We start from the raw sequence: 23,561 nt of genomic DNA on the forward strand, positions 1-23,561 counted from the left end.
TTCTAATTAACAGAAAAATACTATTAATAATTAACTCATTTTTATTTATAAAATAAATTCAATTCATTATGTAAATTAGCATCCAATGCATTACTACATGTCAAGACACAAGGAACAAATGTTACTTTTGTATTTCTATAGGAGTTAACGAGAAACAGAAGATTAATGGCTGTACATGTAATTCAGTTTTTCAATTTAGCAATTTTTTAAAACAGATGATTAACAATATTTACATATTCCAAATAATGTATTGAAAAAAGTTGGTACTGTGATATCCTCTGCTGTTATACTGTGCATTTTCTTCTCTTTTTGATATTTGTAGGAATTATCTTGCATGCATGTTTCTGATGAATTATAATTTTTTCACTGTTCCACCGTAAACAAACTTTTTAGACAAGGTCCAGTTAATCAAGAGTTGACTTAAATTATTCTAACATCATGAATTATTTTTATAATTTTTTTGGGGGGGGGAGTTATTTTTAATCATTTATCATTGCACTCTTAATGACATTATTAAATTCTGAAGGCGTAAGCAAATGTAAAATATGAAATCAAGAAAACTGAATGTGGAAATATTTCTTTATAAGAGATCTTTTAACTAGTTAGAAAGTATTGAATCAGCTTAGTTCAACTGAATTGATATTTTTATCCTCATTAAACATGAACGTTACTGAACCTAGAATAACAGATATCCCATTCAAAAGATATTTGCATTTGTGGAAGGGATAGAAGAAACCATCCTTTTATATTTCAAATAGTTCAAAAATTTTAATAGGTGTCCCATGGTAATGTTTTGCCGTTAGATCTGGTTACAAAAAAACAGTAAAATAAATGCTGTACATACTTTTTATTCTCATCTGCTTTCTGACAATACAATTCCACAAAAATATAAGTGATGTACATACAATAGATGCAATACATAACATACTTTTGTGCTAAAAAGTCATCAAAATTATGCTTTGCAAATTCACATAGGAAGCAATGTAATCTTAACTTTTCCTTAAAAATAAATTCTATTTTTTTTCGTTCTCTGATATAAAAATTAATTTTGATTTGTAGATCGCAGTAAATGCTTGCACCATTATTTATGTAATATATTTACTGTCCTTAGCTGCAAATAAATGAACTTTTATTTCAGTTACAACAAGTGAAATATTTCTAAGAAAAGTATTTGTCGTGACCTTATGCATGAGGAGTCAGCTACTCCTGACAAAGGAAAAATCTGCATTTTGCACTAACGCTGCTTTTCGCAAAGGAAAAACATTGGCATTAAACTTTATTTCCAATCATTTTAGTTTCCTTAGTGCATCAAGTGATGAAAAAATGCAGTTCTTTCTTCTTTCCATGAATCTTTGCTTTTTTTTTTTTTTTTCTTTCTAATTGGTTAGAAAGGATGAAAATTATATAGAACAAAAGCAAATGCTCATGACAAAATATTCTGTATTCATTGGAAACACTTCTTGCATATTTTTTCCCCTTTTAGTTCTTTTACTAAGCCCATCTTGGATGTCATACTACTGGTCAATACTTCTTCCTAAAGTTCCTGTGCTGCCATGAAATGAAAACTGTTGGAAATATGGTTGTTCCATTTCTTCAGAAATAGAATTAAGTGGGCCTTGATCTGGAGGAGTTAGTTCTACAGATTCTCCAGTGAATTCCTGATCAAAATAACGGGTGTCTGTATCTGAAGTTACTAATGGTTTAAAAGGAGGAGTAACCTGCAAAAATAAAAAAATAATTATGCACATTATTTGCTATAAGTGATTTTAAATACATGACTTCGCTATTAAGTAGTTATGCATAAACTTACGATGTGTACATATTAAAAAACGTGTTTTTTTGTATAGGATTTTCAAAATGGCAAAGTTTTGTATTATTGTTAAAGACAAATGCATTTAAAAGCCTTTTTATTTCTCCAAATTTAAATCTGGAACAATATGATACGATTATCTTTTGTCAGAATAAAATAAACCACACTTAATCCTTATGAGCCCTATCTGTGGCCGACTGATTACGATCATTGTATACATGATTAACCCACAAAAGTGGGCTAGCTGCATAGGTGTTTTTGTGGCTTTCCTCATGTATAACATGGATATGAGCCAATTTCTCTTTGAATACGAAGTTGTCTCAGACAGTCCGTCCTCATGTTCTTTGTCATATTCTAATAATCTAATCTCTTAACCCTCAAACACATACAAATATTTGTGCATGTCTGGTTGGTACCTGCAAAGAAGAAATATTTTCTCTATATAAATTGCACAGTCATTTGGTTATAAAAGGGGGGTAGTTAAATATCAGAGGAAGTGGTTTTAGTACACAGATTGAAATTAAGTTATAATTTTCTATGAACTGGTTTATATGTATCAACTTTGTGTTTTGTTTTCTGCCAGTTTTAATGGATTTCTCTGGAACCCCTTTATTACCGAGAATTAAATATATCTGAGCATAAATATTTACTTTATTCAGAATAATTTGAAAACATAGTATAATGCTTAGACTCATAATGCTTTATATAGAAAAACACTGAAAGGTAAAAACATTCCCACACCAATAAATCAATCCCATAAAAGGAAGACAATGAAATATTTTTCATTTACAACCATATGGTAAATGGCCTTACAATGTATATTACTAACTAAGAGCACTGGATAACATACTGTTTATTTGAAATCAGTTCTGGCTGAGGTAATTTTTGTCTCAACTGTGTGCTTGCTGTTGTGTCTCAACTGTGTATAACTTGCTGAATCCGTGAGAAAACTTCCAAATTTAATATTCAAGTGCTTTCTAAAAATCCACCACACCTTTTTACCTAATTTATAACTTAGATTATTCATTCATGAAATTCTTGTTATAAAGTTAAAAGAAAATTTAAGAATATTATTTCCAGAACAAATGCTATAATTTTATGTCAACTGAAAAGAAATAAAATGCTAAATGAAACACACACAGTGATATATACATTGTATGCCTTGTATACATATATATATATATTTACAAAAATAGTCACCTTTTTCTCCAGAAGATCTTGCCATGGCATGGAGCGGAAAAAAGGATCCAACATAACTTCTTTTGCATCATCAGGACCTCCTCCTAGCCTTAATTAGACATTAATTTTATTAAAAGCATTTCAATTTATGCATTTATTATAAGTTTATTGCTGCAGTAAAAAATGTGTGTAGTTTAATAGATTGTGCAAAGAAGTCCTGTGGTGTCCACATCAGATATTTTTAATAGACACATATAAAAGCAATTTAATTTGAATTTGTATTTATTAAAACATAATATAACAAAAACTTTCAAAATTCATTTTAAGTAAACACTTTCTGATAACCTCAAGATAGTTTTTTTTACCAATATACAGTTGCATGGAGAGTAAAATAAATCTGTTTCTCTTGGGGTGAAAACAGAAGATAGCACCTTTTCCAATCAACGGAAGATTAAAAATAGTAACTAATATATGAAATAATTATCAATGAAAAACAAGAATTTTCATCAGAGGAAAAAACAATATATGAATGAATGAAACGTAAACTTAGTATACATATGCAGTCTGTTTTTTTTTTTTTTTTTTAACTACTTAATATCTATACTATATGTTATTGCTCTCTCTTATTTAAGTTGCACAGTTTAAGGTATACCCAGTTTTCATTTAATAAAATACATGGATAAACAAAAAATATTACCCCATGGATAATTAATTACCTTTTTAATTCATTCACTACAGATTTACCCCATGCATGATTATTTTCTTTACTCGTTAACTACATACTTACTAGTTCCAAAATTTGGAAAAATTTTTGCTTTGAATATGTGAAGTACAAAATCTGAAATCCGAGCGTCTAATATCTGGATCACAATATATGTGTATGTGTGTGTAATAATAAATTGATAAAATGAGAAAATTTAGTAGAACTATTTGCCGACAATCATGGCTGGAGTGACGGGGACAGTGATAGCAGATAGCTTGGCTCTCTGACATAATAAATAACTGGCCTCTTTTAAGGAACCAAAATCACTTGATAATCTGAATGATCTCTTCATTATTTGTTGATTCTTATCAACTTATCTCATTACATTGCACTCCATAATGAAGGCAATCTGCAACCAACAATTTTAATTATGTAGTTACATTTTTTTAAACAATAGAGAAATATAGCCAAGCGAGAGATGTTGCTCATTCAGGCTAAAGTAAGCAGCAAAAAAGAGTGCACACAATGCAGCTGAAGTATTTATACTTGGAAATTTTTTTGCCTGAGTTCTAAATGATGAGTGGCTAAAAGCTCACCGAAATGTGGATCTCTGCATAGAAAGAAATATAGTCAGTGCGGATGTAATGGGAGTTGTACTAATATTCACATCAGAAATGTAAAGGTGTACTGCCAAATAAGTTTTTCACACACACACGTGTGTGTGTGTGTATATATATATATATACAAGCAAACACGTGTGTGCGATTTATATATATATATATATACAGACTTGGTTTTGGAAAAAATTAAAATATAAGAGTAGTATCTCACTTTAATATATGCTTAATGCTTCATGCGTGTGCAATAGACTTTTTTTATAATAAAGCAAGTGGAGGGATTCTTAATTTCACATCAGCATTAAAACACCTTCATCTTGAAAAAACACAATTATTTATTTGCATAAATCAGTTATGATTAATAATTTTGCTCTGTAGCCATCTTTCTGTTTGACATACATATCAAACTGAAACACCCTACTAAAGTTCACCACTCATTTTACACTTACTGAATAAATTATATTTCCTACGCCAACCAGATTAATTATTTTCTGCTTTCATCATCACATGACTAAACTCAGGACAACTTGAGAAATAAATCAAGAAAAGATGTCTAAAACAAACTTTTTTTTTAATATTCTAACTGAATTCTAAACAGCATGGTAACTTGTTACCCTTAGCAAGTTGAGTGTGTTGATGAGGAGAAATTTAACAAAAATTTCTCTCCATATAGAAAAATAAAAATTTGTAAATGATATTCATAGGTCAAAATATTACATTTAATGCAGTTTTGATCAAGAATGACTGATTTATATATATATATATATATACATATAAGCCTTAAGTATCTGCCAGAATTTATTTTTTTCAGACTCGCATAAGCATATACTAGACTTACAATATATGTACAATATACAATAAACTGATGTAAGTATAATAAATAACTAACATAATTAAGGCTGAACTTCCTCTGCACAAAATTTAGTGGGACAATCTCATGACATATCAGCAACGGTATATTAGCGAATGCTAGTTAAGTTTCATGATGATAGCCACAAATTCTAAGGTTTCCAGATATCAAGAACAAAACGCAAAATTTTCCAATGAATGAAATTTGTGAAAAAAATGTGGCGAAGTAATATATGAAGATGATATAACAGAAGTTTCCAATTGTGATCACAATGCCTCAATCATCAAACCACTAATGTATGGGAAAATCTGTAGTATGGTTCTAAATCCAGAAAATACCATCACCAAAAGTGAAGAAAGTTATAGACAGGTTGCTGAGAATGAAAAAAGTTTTACCGATAATTTAGTCAAAATTCTCAATAAAGCAATTACAGGTCTTGAAGAATGGAACTTAGTAGCTGGATAAGAAATTATGTTTATCAATAAAATTAAAGAGAAAGTATACACACAAAAAATAAAGCAATTTGAACAACTTACATTGAGAGAAATGTTTAATAAAACAAATAAATAAGTATTGAAGCTCTTTTGTAAATTTTAATATCCTTAAGATCATAAATGCTTCAGTATTTTATAAACAACTGTTTTGTATTTTTAATTTTATAATTTATATGTTTCATCTTACTAGATTTAAACTGACGATCTAAAATACAGAAAATTCCAAAATCTAGAATCAGCGAAGTCCCAGTGTGTCCACATCTCAGACTTTGTACTGCACATATATATTAGAAATTTAGAAAAATTACTATTAATTATTAAATTAACACAAAATGCTGCAAAATTAATTAAACAATAAAGAATTCACATAGTAACAAACTTACAAAGAGGAACAGAAACAAAAGTAGATCAATAAAAGAATATTCATAGAATATTTAATAATGAATAAAAAATAAAAAATCATAAATAATAGTTGAAAATTCCTTGGGCTTTCTTCAAGAAGCAGCCTACAGAACTTTTAACAGTGCCATAGTGCTGAATTATGCCCTATGAGTAAGTTTGACATTATATAAGATTTAATTTATGTTTATTTCTTGTTTATATAAATGTACATATATATATAGGGCTTGAAATAATTTTAAAAATCTAGTTGCCAAAAAAAGAAAAAAATTCTGGTTGCCATTCTTCTCAATCCTGCTTCCCAAAATAATAGAAAATTACTAGTACTAATCATTCCAGTGCTGTTAACTTTTTACACAGTCTCTTAATTAATGGAATTTGCTGTATCGTCTTCATCTAACTTATGCTTCAGACACTCTTTGGTTGCACTACTAATGCGTCTTGATGTTTTGCTTCCAAAAACCAAGAGCCTATTGCTCTTTGTGGCTGAAAGTTTATTAGTGAAATCCATTGTGTTCAATCATCATAAAGTCATTGACCTATGAAAGAGATGTCTTACTGATATTCATTTGGCTAAAATCTTGTTTACAAGATACTGTGGAAGATAGAAAAAATGCTATTATTGACCATAACTGAATAGGAAGAGAATTTTTTTTTTTTTTTCGTGAATTTGCTTTAGAAAGCAATTCATTTATTTCACCCTGTTCTAAAACGTTAAACTTGTACATTCTGTAAAAACTTCAAGTTTTGCTCTTTGGAAGACAGGCTTTGAAATGACAGATATCCTTTGAAGTGATTGTATAAAGTAACAATTTCATCCTTTTTGTAACTTCACAAACTGTCATGAGGTCGCATGAAAGTGTCAAAGACAATACTTGCCTTTATAATACCCAAAATCTCATCCCAGAAAAAATTTCATAAATTTCTACTGGTCTGAATCAAAATTTTGACAATCAATATTTGTAAGATGAATGTTCCTAAACTTCCCACTAATAGCAGTTAAATTGACAAACTGTTGTTCATATGTGGCTTAGATTCCCAGTCATTCAGCTCTCAGATTGCCCTGTTAATGAGCCTCTACTTTGCTCAAAATTCTGATCTTTGTTTGAAAAATCAGAAAAAGTTCCTAGAGAATAGAAAGAAAATCTAGCAAGAAATGTAAAGTTAAGACAAAATGAAAGTTTTTCATTTTTTTCAATAATCCTCTGGCCACAACAGCATCCTTTTTCTTTTCATTTGACACTCCTAAATGAACAATTAGTAAAGTCAATGAAAGTTTTTCCATTTGTTTCAATAATCCTCTGGCCATAACAGCATCCTTTCCCTTTTCATTACACTCCTAAATGAACAACCAGTAAAGTCATAGTTGTTTAACAAAGCAAGAAAGGAACCAATTTTAAAATTCATGTAAATATGAATTTCAGGAGTTTTTACTGCAACTGCTGAGCAGCTTTGCCTAGTTGCCTTAGTCTTTTTGGAGAATTACTGTAAAATGTATACAGTTTCTTAAGAACATCATCCAGTTCATCAAGATACTGTGTCCGAGTCCACACACTTAAATTTAACTTGTGTGCAATACGGTACTGTGTTTCAAGCTCCTTTATGTTCGTTTTCAACATGGTAGATACATCAACTTCTCTTCTGATCATGTTAGCAGCCCCATCTGTTCCAAGACCTCAGTTTCTGCCCTGCCAACTGATTCTAGCTTTTGCAATTTGTGATCTAAAATTTTATAGCAATGTAATGCAGAATCTCTTATATACTCAACATATGTTATTAGTTCTTCCTCTGTATATTTATCAGTTGATGCATCCAAAAAAATGCTAACACAACTACAATCTAAAATTTCTGCAATAATCTCCTTACTACTAATAGCTGTAATATGAGAAATAAATTCCCTGCACTGTACATCATTTTGATATTCACTGACAGCAACACTTACTTCAAATTTATTATGCAGCTTAATCAAATCTTTTAAAATCAGAAAATGGTTTATTGTGCTTTGCAATAAGCTGTGTTAAACAGCTTTTCTAAGTGCTGAAACGATCTTACATAATTTTTATCTGGTACACTACTAATGGTGTGGAGTGGAATTTGTACAGCTATAATTTCCAGCAAGCAATCTTTGCACATTTGTGACTGATTGTGTAATTTGAAAGTTCCTAATTTGAATAGCCCACTGAAAATTTGCACAACCCGTGAGTATCCATCTGCTATTAACATCATGCACACTCTACAATGAGCAATACCATTTTCATATGATAACCACTGCTTTCTGAACTGCCTCTTGCATTTTACAGCTATGACAATTGATGCTGGTATCACATTGCACAGAAGACTCATGTGACAAATCCAGTTGTTCAAAAAATAACAAGATACTTTGATTTCTCTTGATTATCATAGGAGGAAAAAATTTGAATGAATTCACTAACAAACATGTTTATTATAACTCTACTAGCGAAGTACCCATGTAGCATGGCAGTTACGACCATATTAAAATTATCACACACACATACATTTCAACATTACTTTCATGAAGCGAAATAAACACGCATAATTTCAATAAATGGCTACTACAGAGAGTAAGGTATTTTAGAAGCTGATAAAATATTTCACAACCAAATGTAAATGGCCAAATGACCTTCTTTTTAAGTTTCTAATAATTCTGTGTGCTGAAAAGCGACCCATTACTTATGCATTTTAATGTGGCATTGAACCATAAATCATGTAGTATAGAAATTTATTTTATATTCAAAGACAGAAAGGTATGGCATGACTATAAATAAAATGTAGCCTGTCGCAAAAATAAATCATGAAAGTAGACAACACAAATATTAGCCACACATTTCCAAGGTTATCCCCACTCGTCAGCTAAAATATCTTAGTTGCCAGAGGAAGGCTGGCAACCGTTATTTTGAACCCTGTAACATACATATACATGTATATATTAAATTCACTATGTCAGTGCAAGTAGTTTAAAGATCTAAGAATTTCTTAATAATTTTAGAGTTGTGTCATAATTATATAGTATTGTTATAGCTATCTAGTTCGAGCATAGATATTTCTGTTCTTATTAATAAATCAGGTTTGCTGATTAATTCACTGCATCTGAACTAGCAGGATGCATATCTAAATAGATATTAAAATACAGTACTGCTTTTGAGATTAAAATAATAATAATTTCTGAATAAAGATTACCTCTTCTTTGGATCTTTAACAAGTAAACCACTGAGAAGAGATCTAGCCTCGGGAGAAAGGTTTTTGGGAAATTTTACTTCTTCTATTAATATTAATTCAAATAAGATATCATGATCTCTATTGTAAAATGGGAGACGACCACACATCATCTCATACATGACAACTCCTAATCCCCACCAATCAACAGCACGGCCATAATCAGTATCTTCTAAAACCTAATTAAAAATTCCATACAAGAAAATACTTTAGAATGCAACAGAATTTACAGTTTATTAATAATTTCAAATAAATTAATAAATTAAACATATTCATGAGTTCATTATACAAGGTGTCTCAAAACTCCTGTAGAAACTTTTAGGAAAGGCATGAAAACATTGTACCACATTCACATATGAAATCATGACTGGACATGTCACTGTAGGAGATAGAAGCAATACAGCAAGATATAATAGACAAAGCATTGTAAAGTAAAGTGAACTTAACAGTAACAAGTGATAGACATAGAATACAATTTCACAGGTCAATTCAAAGTTCCAACCATTTACAGTGATGCATGTCTAATACTGATATATCATGGACTGTCAAACATTTTCAAAGATACCTGGAGTTCAGTGAATATTAGCAGCAGTCTGTCCACTACTATCAGCTAATCCATACACAAAGTGCATAACCACCAACTCGGTGTTCCTGCACTTCGCATTGTATATTCTCACTGTGACACAGCAAGGTTTGATGAGAGACCTCCTGGCGCCACTGGCATGCAGCATCACCTATCAGTTTCCAATCCTGCTTTCTTATCTGAATATATAGTTCACACTGATGTTCTCTCTCTCTCTCAGAATTTGTATGCAAATCCTCCTCAAAATATGCATATAGAGTTTTGAGACACCTTGTAGACACCTTTAAAATGATGAACCATATAACGTACATAGCTGCCAGCTTCTCCAATTTTACTGGAATCTTCTGTTTTAATTTTTAGCCTTTACAAAGGGAAATGTTTCTTAGCAATAAATAAAATTTATTCAATCAATGAACCAAACTATGTGCAAATTACTTTCCTCTACTTTTATGAATCCCAGCATACTTTTCCTCATTAAATTTTATTTCATTTGAATTAACTTCATCTACTGTAGACATATACAGAACTCTTAATGACGATTCAACCAGGTTTATTGCATTTAATTTTGTTTTATATCAATATATAGTACATTACTGAGTTTATCCACATGATGTACATACACTAAATATTAATTTTATTTTCATAGTGTTTAATTCTTTTGATAAATAAAACCTTTTCTTTCCTGCTTGGGACTAATAATTTAAAAGTGTAAGATGATTACAAAATGAAATTAGCCAAAGAATGTAAAATTTTAAATATTTAGCTTTATATTAATGTATTTTATATTAGTATTATATCAGAAATACACTCTTTTGCAAAAAAATGAAGCACCAAGGACTTTTGCGATTGTGACGAAATTTCGTATGCAAAAACATCTTGATCAAACATGCAAATGATCAAGTTTCAAGGCTAAGGAACAGGAATTGCGATCACAGCGTGCATTTGTAGTGTGCAATTCGCAAACTATAAAACCAGTAACAGAGGTGGCAAATTTATCTTTTTTTGTTCTTGCCATTGTAATTCTGTAAAGAAGCAACTAATGCCATTACAACGATACTGAAGACCTTACAGACAACTAAATGACTTCGAACGTGGTCAAATTGTAGGGTTGCGTGAAGCCGGGTGGTCATACCAAGCAATAGACTGCCACCGGCAGCATAGGGACACTGCTGTGCAAAGATGTTGGCTGCAATGGTTGCTAAATAGAAATAGACAAAAGGAAGGCTCCGCAAGGCCAAGGAGCACAAATAGGAGGCAAGATAGGATGATTGTTCACCAGGCCCGAGCCACCCCAATGGTATCATTGTTGACTATTGAACGCATTACAGCCACGTCTATACTTCCCATGGTGCCGTCCACCATCTCATGCCACTTGTCTGAGGTGGAGTTACGCTCACAGTGGCCTTTAAAACCTTTGCCTTTAACCAGACAAGATCGGCGGAGTCGTCTGGAGTCGTGTAGCTGATCATCATGGCTGCCATCAGACTGGCATCGTTTAGTGTTCAGCGATAACTTCCGCTTCACTCTTGAAGCAGATGACCACCATGTTCATGTCTGGAGAGGACGAGGCCAGCGGTTCCAATCAGCCCTTGTTTTACAAAGGCCCTTGGTGTAATTACCCTTGGTGTAATGATGTGGGACACTATTTCTTATGACAGCAGGTCACCTTTGTCAGCCTCCGTATATCTTTAACAGCTCAATGTTATGTTGATATCCACCTGCGGCTGGTGGCATTACCCTTCATGGCACATCATCCTGGGGCCATTTTCCAACAAGATAATGCTAGGTCACATACCGCTCGCATATCTCTGGACTCCGTGCAGTTGATACTCTTCCTTGGCCGGCAAGGTCACCAGACATTTCACCAATCGAGCATGTCTGGGACATGGTAGACTGCCAGATTCAGGCACCACAAAATATTGCAGATCTGGAGCGACAACTGATGAATGCCTGGCAGAATGTGTCGCAGGATGACATTGGGAACTTTTGCCACTCCTTGGCTCAATGAATTCAAGCATGCATTGCCGCCAAGAGCGGTTCGACCAACTACTAATTTGAACACTCAATGTGTGATTGTGAGCCATGAAGAGGTACTATGAGCTTGATTTTTTTATTATTTTATTATCTGTGTATGAGCTATATACATATTCAATTCCATCAAGAACAACCATTTCCTTCATGGTGCTTCACTTTTTTTACAAAAGAGTGTACTTCAAAAACCTGAACTGTGCATTATAAAGTGTTTTGAAATGAGATCACCACACTGAATAAAAACCTCCAGGAAACTCCCAGTTTTTCTGCTAGAAACACCCAATTCTTTGTATTTCAAAACTAGTTACAATGAATAATGTTGAAGGCATTTCTAATTATAGCTTAAATCAATGTTTCTCAAATTTTTTTAATACTGCGACCCACAAGCATATTAGTTGCTTTGAAAACAGAAGGGGGAAGGGGAGTCTTAGAGGGAAATAATGTAATAATGAAGTAATAATAAACAAACATGGGTAACTATTTGTATTTAATTGACATTAATCACTTCATAATTACAGGTGCATGTAAATACATAACAAAAACAACAACAACAACAAAAAAGTATTTCAAAACTGTATGCAACCTATCAAAAATTGGGTACTTACGTATTATCGCAACCAGGTTGACGCTATTCGTAAGTTTTGACGCTATTTCTAAGTTTGAGTAAAAAAGTATGAATAGAAAGAAAATGTACATTTATTAATTACAGATAATTTTTAATACAGTTTTTTATATTATTTTCTTTTAAAATATAAAATAGCAATTAAACCCTTCCGGTTTCGAATTTGAATAAGTTGCAGAATTATTTTTTCGGCGGAAATCTTTTGGCTATTGCTTTTAGCACTGATTTAAAACTGTATTCGCCATAACCATGTACACGTCGACTTATTTTTACTTAAAAAAACATCCCAGAATTGCACAAAAATGGCATTGCGCACACTCTTCACTTTATCCATGTACACTGCTATTTTCTCATAAATTACAAAAATTTGCACGAAAATGCAGGTAAGTTTTGTGAATCTCCACATGCTTTTTTTACAAAACTACGTATAACACGTAGGGTTGCCAAATTTCGCAATTTATGCAAATTTTGACCTGGTTGCGATAATACGTAAGTACCAAAAATTGCCTTATGACCCAAACTAAGAAATATTATCTACATTACTAATTTAGAAGTCAAGCAATAAAAATCAGCGTTATATTTTCAAATTTTAACAGGACTAGTTTTGATGGTTTTACTGAACCATCATCCTCACCTGCAAAGGCACAAATAAACGAGATAAGATATAACACCCATGTAGTTAAATTCGAAAAACTTCTTTTACAGTCTTCCAATTCAAGTAGTTCAAAAAATCTTCCCACTGTATACATTAAGCCAATAGTTAATATTTCTAGTATTACTTTATCAAAAGAAAACACAGAAATATAAAATATAATTTTAACTTCTCACAAACTTCTAAACCCTCGATACCAAAGATTTTGGCTCCTATCGAAAAAGCTTTCAGGTTCAGTAAAGTTTCTGATTCACAGAAAGAAATGATTAGGCATCTTACCACTCATAATGTGAAATTCAATAATAAACCTTTGAAGCCAAATCTAAATGTGAGAGAAAGAGCTACAATGCGTGAAATTCATTGTAACCCCGATATTAATCATTTCAGAAGCTGACAAAGGTGACCAGATAGTCGTCAAGGATAAAACGACTTACATCGATGGTGTCACTAAACACTTAAATGAGGGACCATATAATTCGATCCCTACAGATCCTTCACCTTAGCATTTGTCAAAAATGAAAACTGTGATCAAATCCTCACAAAATCCTTTCAACCAACTTAAAACAGTCGCTTATCCCATCTGTTGCGAATTGTGCCAGATTATATGCTCTTCCCAAAATTCGTAAAAGTGGTTTTCCTTTCCACCCTATAGTATCACATTTAGGCATTGCCTTGTATCCGTTAGCTAAATATTTAGTTTCTAGACTTTTCAACTCTATTAAATAATAACATTTACACCATAAAAATTCAATAGAGTTTATAAAAAAAGTTAAAAGCATTTCTCCTAGAAATTTACTAATGGTTTCTTTTGATGTAAAGTCATTGTTCACCAATTTTCAAGTGGAGGGTGCATTAAGATGTCTAGAAACCAGACTTCTTACAATCAAACTGAGGGATTAGCCATGGGAAGCCCCCTCAGTCCCATCCTGGCTGATATCTACATGCATTATTATGAATTAAAATTGTTTGAAACTTTTAACTTCCCGGCATGGTTCTGCTACATAGACGATACTTTTACTCTGTTTGAAGGTAATAAAGATGATTTAAATAGAGTTCTTCAAACACTGAATTCCGTTGATCCTGCTATTCAGTTCGCCTTTGAAGTTGAGACTTGCAATTCTCTTTCGTTTCTCGACATTTTGGTCACATGTAACACATCCAACTTCAGTACTACAGTTTACCGGAAACCTTCATCAATTTGCATATTAACACACTTCAAATCATATCATCCGACTAAACTAAAATTAGCTTCATTTTATTCCTATGTTTTCTGTGCTCTTCAAGTTTGCTCCTATAAACTATCTCTTGATGAAGAACTAAATTATTTAAAAGCTATTAACAGGGGCTTTTCTCCCAGCATTATTAATCAAGCAGTTAAAAAATTCTCATCTCAACACACCAAATGGCACACTCTTGTTTTAGGAGATTATAAAAATTCTGTTGTCATTCCAATCTTTCCATCAATTAGCTATAAAGTTGCACGTATTTTACAGAAATTTAACTTTCGTGTCGTTTATTCTCCCATCAATAAAATTCCGAGTTCCATACTCGAAGACCCCATTCTGGATTTGAATTCCTGGGGTATTTCAAGGACCCCATTCCGGATTTGAATTCCTGAGGTATTTACAGGATTCCTTGCCAGTGTGGTTCAATTTACATTGGTCAAACTAAGTAAACTAAGTAAGACAGCCTTAAAATTTCGCATTAAGGAACATGAAGCATATATTAGAAAAAAAGGAAACACAGAAGTCTTCTGTTGCCCAGCATTGTTGATCCGAAAATCACACTTTCAATTTTTCTGCAGCCAAAATTATTTAACAAACATCTTCCACTGGTGAACTGGATTTTATAGAGGCAATTCACATTAAAAAAAATCTTTCTGTTATAGTTCGCGACCCTAATTCCCATCCATCTATGTCTTCAGCCTTTAAAGAAATTGTGTTTTAGTTCTGGTTTCATCAACAGATGGTGCCAGTAGCTTGATGTCTGTCCGATCTTTCTTATCTTTTCTCATCTAATCACCATATCTTATCTCGTTCATTTGCACTTTTGCAGCTGAGGTTGATGATTCACTAAAACCATCGAAAATTTGAAAATATATCGCTGATTTTTGTTGTTTGACTTCTAAATTAGTACTTGTTCGACGTGTAATGTTATCATAATTAACTACATTATTTTTTATATGATCATTCTATTTATTACTATGCAAAAATTTATATAACTGCTGAAATATGCTTAACACTGGTTGATATATGAGAAGAATTAGGCTTTCAGATACATGAAGTTATCATTTATTAAGAATGAGAAGAATGACTAAAAGGTCTGAAGGAAACCCAGAACACTTTAATAATACAGGAAATCTATCAAAATAAATATACCTGGGGAAAATGAAACGGAAAACAGAAAAATATCTAAATCAGCTATTATGCTTTAAAACATTTTGAAAAATAATCTACTGATACAGAATTAAAAAAATACTTCATTAACACAACAAAATACGCTGATGAGTTAGAACATTATGACCATCCCCATATTTTTCAACGAACATATCTGGATGACATGGAGGGCATGTGATTAAGTGAGAATGGTATTTAACTGCTGCTGGAGAAGGTAAGGAATCATTCTTGAACTTACTTTTGCAACTGATAGGAAAGACTACTGATCTAAATGAATTTGATAGAGAGCAAATTGTAAAGGCCTGAAAACTTGGAATGAGCATCTCCAAAACTCCACGACTGGTAAGTTGTTGATGATCTGCAGTTCTCAGTATTTATGCAAAGTGGATAAATGATGATGAAACCAGTAGCACCACTTAAAAAAAAAAAAAAAAAAAAAAAAAAAAAATAGTGAACAGTAGATGCGAAGGTTTTGGATGTCCACACATCATCAAAGAAAAGGACGTTGGAGACTGTTCCACTTGGTACAGCAAAACTGGTGCCAGATAGTGGTTCAGCTGACAGCCTATGTGCAAGTGTTTCAGAATGCAGAGGTTCAGTTGGCAACCTATGTGCAAGTGTTTCAGAATGCAGAGGTTCAGCTGGCAACCTATGTGCAAGTGTTTCAGAATGCAGTGGTTCAGCTGATGCCCATGAGTAAGTGACCAATACAGGTCCATGTGTAAATGTTTCAGAACACACAGTTCAGTGGGCACTGCTGGAAATGGGATTGCACAGCAGACATCTCACTCATGTGCCTCTGTGGACCAAGCGTCATTGTCAACTATGCCTACAGTGGGCCCTGGACATTGAGACTGAATAATGGATACATGGAAGACAGTTGCCTGGTCGGATGAATCATGATTTCTCATTCATCATGTTAATGGTTGTGTCAGGGTACACCATCTTCCAGGTGAACAGTTGCTCCCCCCCACACACACACATCAAGGAATACACAAGCTGGCAGTAGCGGTATCCCACTTTGGGGGGGTGTTGCCATGGATGTCCCAGCTTTGGAGCTTTGGGACCCTTAGTTGTGATAGAACACACCTTGAAAGCTGTGGATTACCTGAACATAATTGAAGATTATTTGTCCCTCACATGGTGTCTATCTTCTCAACTAGGAATCTTCCAGCAGAACAACACCCATGTCACAAGGCTCAAATTGTGTTAGAGCGGTTTGAGAAACATAAGAATGAATTCCAGTTAATGTCCTGGCTACCTAACTTACTGGATCTTAAACCAATACAGCAAATTTGGGATGACATGGAGTGGCAGCTCAGGACACCTATTTTATGATGACTGGAAACGTCTACAACTTGAGCGAACAATATTGACTCATAAACAAACAAAAAAAAAAAAAAATGGTATGGACAGCCATTACAACTTATCAGAGAAAGACATTCTGTGGTTCTCAGTTGGAGGGCAGGTGGGTCCATTTGCTTTTATTGAAAGAGGGACAAGGCTTCAAGGAGCTTTAGACCAATCACAGTACAGACGAGCGACAAAATTTATAGCACATGCTGGCTGAAGTTCTAGGAATATTCTCATATTATTTCACTAACTCATACGCTGTATTTGTAGTTCGAAAAAAAAAAATGGCACAAAGCAGTATTATGACCAACACACAGCAGAATATGCTGCTGTGTGATGTGAAGGAAAATCCCGTTTTTTTAAGGGGAAAGTTAACGCAGGAATTTAGGCTAAGAAATAAAGAGAGATGTGGGATACCGTGAAAGCAATGGTACATAGATAAAAGTAAATGAATTAAGCTTACTTCAGATCTTTTTAGAAATAAACAATTTTAATCATTTAAATTTATACTATGATTAATTTGCATTACAACCTAATAGCAAACTAAGTTTTTTATTTATTATTATTTTTTTCATGCTTACATTAAAACTGTTTTCACACAATTTATTTTATAGTTAACATTAGAAAAATATTTCTTAAAGTAAGAAATTAGAAAGAAAATATTTCTTTCTTAATGTTTCTTCCTCTCTCTCTTTTTTTTTTTTTTTTTAAGTTTCTGTTTCTATGAAAATTATTTCTTTCAGGAAAAGAAATAAAATTCATTCGTTATTACAGTATGGCCGATTGCTGCTGCATTCAGCTATCACACATGCATCAAAATGTTTTATTTTAAATAATTTATTCTATAATTAACATAAAAGAAAATAATTTTTCAATACAAAATATATAACCAAAATTATACTAATCTGTTCTGTAGGTGTGATTAATTTGTATTGCAATTTTTGTCACGCATATATTAGTAATAGTTTTTTTTTTAATATTACATTGCTGTTATTTTAATTTCTTATATATATAAGAACTGATTATTTTAGATATTCTTCCTTCTCAAAAGATTTTATTCTGTGAAAATAATTAAAACATAAGTAATATTATTTTCACAATGGAAATACTAAAGTAAAAATAATCAATGTAGGTCTCCTGTAGTTGAAGAAGTCCTTGTCAAACTAGTGTTTTGACACATTAAATAGAAAACCAAAAATAATCGATATCTCTTTTACAAAAAATGAGAACTCTGCTATGAACAGCGGGTTTTTTTTTTTTTTTTTTTTTAATTTGCAAAGAAACAATGATTTTTTTAATACTAACAGATTACAAAAGTAATATTTCATGAACAAACTCCCAGTCTTACAGCATTGTTACTTTATAGCATAATACAACAATAATGCACTATAATTCTGCTCACAAGGCCACCAGCGGCCAAGCGGTATAGTCGCAGAACACAGGTAATTCGGTTCGAGGTTCAACGAGCTGGCCGCATCGGCGCTTTAGTGGCTTTCCCCATGTGTAACGTGTATATGAGCCAGTTTCCCTCAGAAATCACTTAAAAAAAACAGCTTTAAGCCGTAATAAAATTACACACACACAGAAAAAAAATTTGAAAGCATTCAGATTTTATATTACGGCCAAAGGGCAGGTTTTTTTTTTTTTTTTTTTTTTTTTTTTTTTTTTTTTTTATGTTTTGCGTGTTACCTTTATTTATTAAATATCATATTCTTCGCACTTAAAACCATAAAATTCAATTCAACAGCAATATCATATAATTTAAAAAGAGCATATCCTTAGAATTTACGATACACAATCTAGTGCGCTAGAAACAAAAATGTTTTTTTTTTTCCTATGCTATTGTGTTACTGAGTAGGTAGTCACAATGTTTGGCATTTCAGTGTATATATCCCTCATTATAGAATAATACACACTTTATTGTCCCGGATAATAAATACAAACTGTAATCTTACAATACAAATCTTTAAAAAAAAATAATTTATAAATAACTTACCTTTTTTTAAAATTGAAATAACATTTTTTGCAATATATATGAAAAAATAGCACTATTGTGTTTATTTCCTTGTAATATAAGAAATTAAAAATAACTTTAATCAGAAGAAAATTATGCTACACAAGATGCCTTAATTAGCTGTCTAATTTTTATGCCCTAAATCATGCAGAAAATATACTGTTTATTGGATGGAAACACGAAATTTTCATTTAAATCAGGTAATTCAAAGAAAATGTTTATCTTGGTTAATTAAAAAGAAGCTCAGCACCAATACAATGCCAAACATGCAATCACAGCTTAAAAGTTTAGTCTCCCTAATAAATTCCATAGACAGTAACAGATAAGAAAATGTGACTAAAAATAAGATTGTACAGAATTACAGCATTTGTACAGAGTACACTCTTGTTAGCACATGTTGTAGTTAGCACATCCAACTAGCAACTGGAATATCAATGATTCCCAGAAAGGCACAGCTGATTTTTCATGTTTAGCAGTTCAAAATTGCTTTAAAATCTCTACAGTGAATCTGTGCTGATATGTGGTGACTTGCCACCAATTGGATATGGTTGAATCTATCTCATGCTTCTCCCTAGCTGCTCTGGATTCTGGTATTCTTTCTGTACACGCTCTTGTGATTTTTTTAATGGTAAACATCTACCATGGTGCTCTAGGATTCAATTTCTGACACATAAATTTGATTTTTCATACTCCCTGCTTTAAAAAAAAATAATACTCTCTACAAGTTTCCTTTAAATGAATCACAAAATAATTATGATTGCTGTCTGCAAAATATGAAGATATTCTGAGAAGAACCCTTTATTGCTGTAGTTGTAGTATTTTTAAACTGCTAATCATTTTTACAGCTAGTGCTATTCTAATATTTTGATTTAAAAGTAGAATTATTTTTAGTACTTGTGTATTATTCATACTGGGAACTTTGAAAGCACTTCAAGTCGGATTTGGCTAATACCCCCCCATGGGTCCAGTTATTACCTAATAATAGCATTAATGCTACACATCCAATCATGTTTTCATTAGTGATGTGCAATTTCATTGCTTGTAAATTACAAAAGTTTTACCGTTTGGCAATAATCCACGACTCTTGGCAAATGCTGAGTGATCTATTCAGAAAATTACAATCGAAAAAATATGCCAATAATAAGTAGCACAGGAATGAGCTTCTAGTTAAAAAAAAGACAGTGAATATTGATGACATGTTAACCCCCCCCCCAAAAAAAAAACACACACTGCAAATTTATTATTGAATTACAACTTTGGTTGCTCCCAGAAACAACCAAAGTTCCAAGTAGTGAATAAACATATAAATATCTTGCTTTAACAATATCTATACAATAAGAGCTACCTCTGGAGCTAAATATTCTGGTGTTCCACAAAATGTCTTTGTTGTAGCACCATAATTAATATCTTCTTTACATAATCCAAAGTCAGCTATTTTGATGTGACCATCCTTATCTAATAGTAGGTTTTCTAGCTAAGAAAAAGAAGAAAATGTATAAATTAATCATAATGAGTGGAATACACTAATCATTCTGAATTTAAGAAAATATTAACAAGAATTTCTGTTGATAAAAACATATTGGAATATTTGTTTTTAAATATTATGATTATACAATGTTTTATATGTATTATTATTTAAAAGCATTTCTAAACTAAGGCGAAAAAAATATCAAATCAAAAACATGCAGTTTAATTAGAATTACTAAAATAACTATGTTGTTGCAGCTTTGCAACATTAAAGTGTGAGGAAGTTAACTCAGAATGACAACAAAAAAACACTTATGATGGCAAAAACTAAATTATACAGTATTATTACTTTTTTAACATAATATATTTCAACACCTTCTCTTGTAAATTAAAATAATAATAAACTAGATTAGAAATGTATAAGAATACTATCTTATCAATTTAAACTGTGGTTCAGTCACTATGTCAGGAACTTGTTCCTCTGTCGGTATCTGCTGTACAATGTTTTCTTTACTAAAACTTTCTTTTGTATGAAAAAGGTGCTTGATATTAATAGATTTTATATGTCAATGGAACTGTAGATGTATGTCTAGCAGTGACTGCAGCAGTGTTATCTACTTGAATTACTGGAACCATGCAACTTAGTAGTACCTCTAAATAGTCATTTTAACCAAATGTTTTTTCATAGAACACTCACTTACTGCAATTACCTCTGCTTCAGTTAGTAAAGTTGCAATCAATGACTGTCTTTGGTTAACCATATTATCTCCACCATTATACAATACCGTCCACCACATGTAGATTTTCCTAACTTTTGACATCCTCTGAAATCTGCATCACGTCGAATTTTTCTGTCCTGTGTGTTTTTGTATGTCATACCTTTAAGAAAACAAATGGCTTTCCATCTGAACTAATGTTTCAATTTGATTCAATCATCTTTTAAAGGATTTTTCAAGGTGATGTGAAAGAATGCCAACATAATATGCTAAATTGGATCTTGTAGCTAATATTTTTTTTTTAATAAACTTTCTGACTAATTTTTATGCTTCCATTTACAAGGTGCTTAAGTTCAAATACAAAAAAAATATATATATATATAGCCGGTTTGTTTGTGATTCTGAATCTCGACTTCATTCCTTGGTGAATTTTTCTAATTCTTGGAGATCAAATTTTGCGACCATACCATCATCAATATATAGGCTTGAAATAATTTTCAACATGTGCTTGAAACCAAGCTTCTTCCAGCAGCATAATACTTGTTTCAATCCCTACAAACTGCATTTCAGCTTACAGATTTCATCAGAACCATCACTATGTGCTGCAGGTATATTGATTTTTTAGGTGTTTCAAACAAAATTGTTAAATAGACATCAAACTGAGTAACATGCATTTTCTAATCCTAACTTTGATACTGGAACAAACATTTGTAAACACAATGCATTGATTTTATTTAAAAATATATTTTCCTTGAGTGGCAATGAAAGAGTAATTATGGTGGATGCCAATTTGAACAGTAATGTTTGAAGTATGCATAGTAATTTTGTATTTTTAGTTGTACCATCTCAGTGATATGCAAGTAATGCCCGAATGAAGATTTACTTGTATAAGTGAAGAATGTTTCTTAATGATAAAAGTATCTAACAATTCAGAAGTGGGTTAAAAAGGGTTATTATCAAGGATTCAACAACATATTGCCTTAATGTATGCTAGCCTAAATTGAATGTGGAAGCTTGCCAAAACCAAAAGTAGAAAGGTACCTGCATTTATAAACTGTTTATATTATGTCTAAGTATTAAACAGAAAGAAGTATAATTATTGTATTATTATATGAAAATTGAAGATAGCTTATTTGGCAAAGGGCAAGAAATGTGACTTAAAGGAAATTGTTTTGGAACTTGATGTAGATGTTCCTTCTGATATTAAAACTGTATGCTTAAGGGATGATTTTGAATAGAAAGAACTATAATGAAATATTTACTAAACAAATGCTAGATAGAATTATAAATGATCCTTTAAACAGGGAAAAGTTAAAGATGGAACAGGGTTTGTACACATTTCTGCACACGGAAATTAAGTACTTTTAAGGACTTTTAAAGACCATTAGTGAAAAAAATTAAGGACCTATGAACAAATGGGAACTGAATAAATTCAATTGAAAATATTATCTATGCCTGAATTTCACTTTTGTAATACAATCCTAAAAATAAAATAGATCCCTAAGTAGTATGTATTATTACTAAACATGAATTAATTAACATAATTGTTAATGAGTTTGAGAATAAAATAAACATTCTGCAATTTATCAAATAGCATTAAATATTTTACGCTTATAATAGTTGGTAATATTTGAAAGAAGATAGTGACATTTACGTTTTACTAACAGTTAGCTTTATGTTAATTTATTTTATGTCTCATTTTGTCCCACACTTGGTCAGTCTAGAGGTTTAGTAAATAGCAAGTAGATTTTATGTCAAACAGCATACGTTAAAATGAGAAATAAGATCATAATCAGCATCATTCTTAACAAAAGATTGAATGTTGTCACTGCTACTGCTTGTCTAGAGAAAGACCTGCTGATTAGAACAAACCTGAAAGGCCTGATGTAGGCACAGTTGGCAAGTGTTGAAAGTTATTTAGGCTCTGTTTGATGCAGTTAGTGTCGTAGCTTCGTATACAGTTCCAGGGGTTGTAACCCAGTTAATATACTTTAAGGCTCCAATAAGCCATTAAAGCACCAGAGGTGATAAGTTGTTTTTTTAACTTGAATTTTTACATTTTTATATTTCATCTTGTGACCACAAAGAGTATTAATACTCTAATATGTAGAGTTAATTTTTAAGGGTAAGCAGTTATAAATAATTACATTAGGTAGTTTGATAACCTTAGTCATTATGGATTTACATGATCACTATTAAATTTTATTTTTTAATAATATTTGTTAAAAAAAGCCCTATAAAATCAAAATCTAATAAAATTTCACAGTTTAAAATATATGCAATTTATGACACAGATTCTTAAAACATTTTGGCTAGTTTATATCGATTTCCTTCTCTTTAAGCATCTTTTCTAACAATTAGAGATTTGTCTCAATATGCAAACCAATGCTCTTGCTAGTTTCTGCATGCTTTATCTCCTAACTTGTCAACCTCTCCACAAT

The 23,561-nt window shown here is 31.8% G+C and overlaps 1 protein-coding gene across 4 annotated transcripts in view; it reads right to left on the reverse strand.

Annotated features, from left to right (window-relative positions):
* Positions 1-832: 832 nt before the first annotated feature.
* Positions 833-23,561, reverse strand: part of Akt (AKT serine/threonine protein kinase) — a 71,880-nt gene continuing 49,151 nt past the window's right edge. For 3 of the 4 annotated variants that reach the window (XM_085821733.1, XM_085821732.1, XM_085821731.1), the window contains exons 10-13: positions 20,283-20,411; positions 9,251-9,465; positions 3,011-3,098; positions 833-1,718 (exon numbers count right to left, since the gene is read on the reverse strand). In XM_085821733.1, coding sequence (XP_085677859.1) covers positions 1,515-1,718; positions 3,011-3,098; positions 9,251-9,465; positions 20,283-20,411 — 636 coding nt within the window. In that variant the 3' untranslated portion in view covers positions 833-1,514. The remainder of the gene's footprint in view (positions 1,719-3,010; positions 3,099-9,250; positions 9,466-20,282; positions 20,412-23,561) is intronic. The other variant, XR_015042539.1, reaches the window with a different exon arrangement.

This window comes from Stegodyphus dumicola, chromosome 8 (assembly GCF_044657685.1).
Source record: "Stegodyphus dumicola isolate Sdum_Otavi_A_Nest chromosome 8, ASM4465768v1".
NCBI classification, from domain to species: domain Eukaryota; kingdom Metazoa; phylum Arthropoda; class Arachnida; order Araneae; family Eresidae; genus Stegodyphus; species Stegodyphus dumicola.